General features: G+C 38.0%; 3 protein-coding genes across 6 annotated transcripts in view; 1 reads left to right on the top strand and 2 right to left on the bottom strand.

Annotated features, from left to right (window-relative positions):
• The window catches only part of LOC145492562 (uncharacterized), a 58,811-nt gene extending 54,773 nt beyond the window's left edge, over positions 1-4,038 (bottom strand). The window contains exons 1-2 of the mRNA XM_081472006.1: positions 2,543-4,038; positions 1,107-1,478 (exon numbers count right to left, since the gene is read on the bottom strand). Of these exons, the coding sequence (XP_081328132.1) occupies positions 1,107-1,478; positions 2,543-2,609 (439 nt within the window). The 5' untranslated portion in view covers positions 2,610-4,038. The remainder of the gene's footprint in view (positions 1-1,106; positions 1,479-2,542) is intronic.
• The window catches only part of LOC145492428 (uncharacterized), a 456,732-nt gene that overhangs the window by 246,046 nt on the left and 205,686 nt on the right, over positions 1-5,000 (top strand). The window lies entirely within an intron of this gene.
• The window catches only part of LOC145492264 (uncharacterized), a 48,857-nt gene continuing 47,983 nt past the window's right edge, over positions 4,127-5,000 (bottom strand). For all 4 annotated transcript variants that reach the window (XM_081471649.1, XM_081471650.1, XM_081471652.1 and 1 more), the window contains one exon: positions 4,127-5,000. This exon is cut by the window's right edge and continues 665 nt beyond it. The gene's annotated coding sequence lies outside the window, so the exon portion shown is untranslated.

The raw sequence follows: 5,000 nt of genomic DNA, 5'->3' as shown, positions 1-5,000 counted from the left end.
AGAGAAGTGAATCAAAAGACGATTATATATTACCAGATCGAAGGTGTCATCATGCTTCTTCATAACTGTGGGTTGGAGGGGTAATACCCTAAATCTTGTCCTGGTTTGCGCGGAAGTTTTACTGAATTTTAATTTTTGTAAGTGAAGTCGGCTCAGCATGTTATAACCTTATGAAAATAAAATGGCTTTTGCGAAGAGTGAACTTCGACACCAGAAAAGAATCGAATTTGTAATCATTTTGTTTTGGAACTAACGTAACTGCAAATATTATTTTCATAAAACGTTCATGTTGTTGTTGTTGCTATTGTCTCTTGCTCTAGCGGGTTATTTGGTCTCCCCATACGCCACAAATGTTTGACAACATCTTTACATGCAGCAGATATCTCTTATATCATAATCAAATTATTCTCGCATTTTGATTGGTAATTGCTTGTGATAAATTTAAGGACAGACGTAATAATGCACATACGGGATACGGGATACAAGCAGGGGCACCCAAAGACGGTTTTCTCTCAAATGCATTTAAAGCTCTCCCAAATGCTTTTAAAGCTCCGCAGGTTAATTTTAGGCTGCGCTATAACATTTTATTTTCTTTCGAATAGGGGAACTTGAGTTTAGTCGAATTCATTTAGGTTTTTTTGTCCAGTCGCAAACGCCTTAGGTGTTACTGCCTTTCCAAAACTCATAGCTGACCTTTTTGCGGTTCCCAGAACGAAATATTTATCAATGGGAAAACAACAGGCATTAAATTTTTAATATCACAAAACGTCGAGGAGACAATTCTCATCCGAACAAATAATTTACCGAAACAATCCGTGCCTTTGATAAATATCGACTAGAAATGAAGGAATAATATCAAACGCGATCTTCACAGTGTTCACAGATATATACTTCGTCAGCAGTTGCAAAACAGAACATAACTTTTTTTATTGCGGAGTCAATTACACGTTCTAAATTCTTTCAGGCGCCTGCTTACTCTACATGTAGGTTATTTCTTGCTTAAAGTTATCACCTGCCATTAGCGATCATTCTCCCACACTGTTTAGATTTAAATGTCCGAACAAAACCACAAATAAGTTATGAATTACAGTATTTAACGTACTCACCTTCAACAACCAAGTGGACAGCATCAAATCGTTCGTTATCAAAAGCATCATTCGGTCTTATCACGCAGCCATAAAATCTTTCATCGTTCTTTTTGATTGAACTAAGAGTGAAGATGGCCAGACCAGAGGTTACGTTACCACCTCCTCTGACACGCCCATTATATGCTGAAGGAACTGTCACTGAAACTGAACCGCTTTTGTCAATGAAAACCAGTAATCCGTTATTCTGAATGGTATTAATCCCAGCATCCTTTAGTCCCCAAGAAATCGATCTGATATCACCAGAGAAGCTCCAGGTGAAGTTAACAGAAGAGCCGATCAACCCTGTCACAGTACTTCCTCCATACTTTGATGTGAAAAATATCTGACATTCTAAAATTTAAGATAGAAGTAACCAAAGGTACATTTCTTTACAGTAAATGAATTATACAGAGCTTTCAAACTATTTGTAGCTATGTAATTAGGAAAGAAACTGGAGTTGACTGTATTTTAACTCCCACCCAATGGACCTGAACTGACAAAGTGCCCGAGTAGATGGCAAAACTCAGTGACCACAGAGTAAACTCCTCACTGTTATAGGCAGACACTACAAAGGTGTGAATAGCTGAGGCACGTTAAACGTCAAACGTTATTCTAGGGCGAAAGTCTGAGGCATAGATATAAATTTTTCAGATGTGATATCTCCACAATACCGTTAATGAAGCCCATAGATTCTATTGATACAGAAGCTGTCCCTGCCTGGCCTCCCTAAAAGAATTAAGACTAACGGAGAATAAAAGCCTTTATCAATAAAAAAAAAAAATGTTTGGAAATTGCACAGTTTTTGCTAAGCCCGTCTAAGGAGTTTTATGCCCAACTAACGGAATTTTGCATTCGGTTTTGCCAGCATCGAAAGCCTCTATGCATGTCACTTTTAATGCTGCGTTAGGCGAAAAATATTTGCATTTAACTACTCTTGCCTCCAAATGGCTTAAGTGGTCAGTTCATTTCTGTTGTTCAGTTCTGTTGTGACTCACGTTCATGGGGCAGAGGTCATTCATATTTTCATAACTGACTGCCAATTTCATCGATTCCACTCATAGTTATGTAATCAGTTTGTTAGTAACTGGATGAGGTCTAATGTTAATATGCGAATTTTGTCCATCAATGACTTGAAAATCTTGTGGTGATCGATAAAACTTGAGGCAGTTGATCTGTTATGATCGCATTGTAACTCAACCCAAATTGGTCGAGCATACTTCACTAGCCAGGTATTTTCGACTGTCTTGTTTCAATTTCCTGAAAGTTTCTTCCCGAACACGTTATCTGAAAGGGCTTCTTGATCATCTCGGTCTTCTAGGATGCTGCTTTTAATCTTAATTTTTAAAAAAAATGTAAATAATTTTCTCATAACATGCATAACTTAAACATAAAGTAAACTGAATGTCTGAACATACCTGCGGGCGGAAGTATCAACATGATTGCATATAAAACAAGGCCTAGAGAGAGGACGTTTTCCGCCATCAACGGTCTGCGGAAAATCGTTTTGCTTAAGTGTTGTTATCCGATCTAGTGGAAGAAGTAATGTCTGCCGCTTTTGTAGTTTCGGGGGCGAGCGGATTTTCGATGAACACAGTCCCAGCGGTTGTCTTCATTTGGAAAGTCACACTTCAATTAAATTGAATCACGCATTAGTAACTAACTCGTTCCAGGAATGCTCTCATGGAAACGTGTAAATATTTGTAACTTGTCACGTACAGATTTCTTCTGTTATTTCTGTTAAAATGGAGAAAATGAGTAAAGGAAGTGATGTATACAGAAAGAAAAGAGGGGTTAACCGACCTTTTAAGAGAGTTGATTGCAGTGAGTTCCAGGCCCTACACTTGCTTATATTTCTTCCTTAGCACACGCGCTTGACGTGACGTGACGTTGCGACACAAAGTTACGTTCGCAGTAAAGGGCTGGCTAAACTAGAAAACATTGTTGCGGAAACATTAGTTCTTGTGTTTTCGAAGGGGTTCAATTAGCGGGAAGTGAACAAAATGTTTTGCCGCCCCGGTGGCTAAACGAGGAAACATTGTTTCCGAAAACAAAGGGTCACGCATACGCTTTATAATAAACTGACTTCCGAAGAAGTCTGGTGAATAATTTTTGCATATTTTCGTCCCATAAATTATGGTCTCAGAATATCTTATTTGCTTTTGTAATCGTTTCTTGAAATACAATATTTGTTTGACATCTGTGCACCGATTTGACAATAAGCCACTTCCTTTTTGTCCCCATTTACGTAGCCTTCATAAGCTATGTCCAAGAAAAGGCTCTGTCCTCACACAAGGCAATGAATAACTCTATATCCTCGTCCGTCCGATCCCTTTTCTTTTTTCCCTTCCCTTCTCTATGACTTGCTTGTGGCTCTGCTACTTCGACATCGCCGTCGGCCTTTATTGTACACTCGCCATTGCTGAACAGCACTGGAAACTAGTCAATATTGGTTTCATGGCGGCTAAACTGGGAAACATATGATCCGGAAGCAAAAGTTGTGTCCTGGAAGCAAAAATGTTTTTGACCTAAGGCAAAGCCATCTTATTGTTTTCGAGCAGCAAAATTTGTTTTCGCAACATGCGTTTCCCGCGGGGCTAAACTGGGATACGGAACTTTTGGTAAATCCCTGGCGTAATGAATTAATGGCTAGATTTACCACTTGCAGTGTAAGGGTGAAGAGCATAGAAATATGTGGTTGATTTGTTGGGCAAATTAGCTACATTCTTTAGTGAGTATTCTTTAAACTCTATTGTTGGCAGCTACATTTTTGTACAGTGCACTTCCTAAAAATTGCAATAAGCTAGCCATCGATGGGTTCTGAGGGATGTATAAGATAAAACAATTGCACATATTTCAGTTTAGGACTTGACAGCGCTCAATTGTTCCATAGTAGACGTACTTTGTCAAAATTCTCTCCCTGTAGGCTGTCAACATCTGTTATGCAGCTGCAACCAGAATCAACCTCAAAAACAACAAACAACGACAACAACAACAACAACAACAACAACAACTTTATCTGTACCCTACAACAATAGAAATAGTTACACTTGTAATCAATAATCTACCCTCAGTCCTCCCAGAAGATTCTTTTAAAAAATTATACTGAAACATTATTATTCTTTTAAAAATATCATTCTCTCAGGATTTCGTTTTAGGTAAACAGTTACATATTCTGTTTGCTATGTGTAGTAAGGAATGTGCATAATTTACTGTTTGAATCAAGGGATCTCACACATTACATCTAAGCTTTGAGTTGTGATTGGCCAATTAGGACATTTGGTAGAAATAAGGAAAAATAGCCTAGAAATAGCGGGGTCTCTTATACTCAAAGCCACATTTCGAATTCAGAGTAAGAACATAGGATATATGGCCGAGATATCGGTGAAATATCGCAAGAACAAAGCGTGATATTAGCCACCTATCATATGCGTTATTTTTGCACAAACTCTAAATGATGATTCGAACCAAAAGTATAAGGCTCGCTCAACTAAAAGTAGATTTAAAACTATACGTTTGCCATGGCCACAGCAAATACGCCGAAACCAGAACGAATGTGATCCTCTTTTCTTCAAGCGACACAAAAGGATAACGAAGATATGACTTAATATTCACGTACACTTAACTTGATAAATCTTTATTAATATGATCCTTTGGTGGTTTGCAATGGAAACCAAGGTGCTTATTTTACGAAAGATTACCCCATAGCAGCTACAGCTAATCACGCTAAATCGTCACATAAACTGTCTCTTGTATCTATAATAGCCAAAAGAACTATATTAAAGAACTATAAGTGCTTACCAATCTGATATCACCTATGTATATAAAAACACTTCTTGAAACGTGAAGTTATCAAAGTAATTGAAAAGGCCACCA

The sequence above is a fragment of the Orbicella franksi genome, chromosome 7, assembly GCF_964199315.1.
Source record: "Orbicella franksi chromosome 7, jaOrbFran1.1, whole genome shotgun sequence".
Classification (NCBI taxonomy): Eukaryota; Metazoa; Cnidaria; class Anthozoa; order Scleractinia; family Merulinidae; genus Orbicella; species Orbicella franksi.
This window is presented reverse-complemented; position numbering and strand designations above follow the sequence as displayed.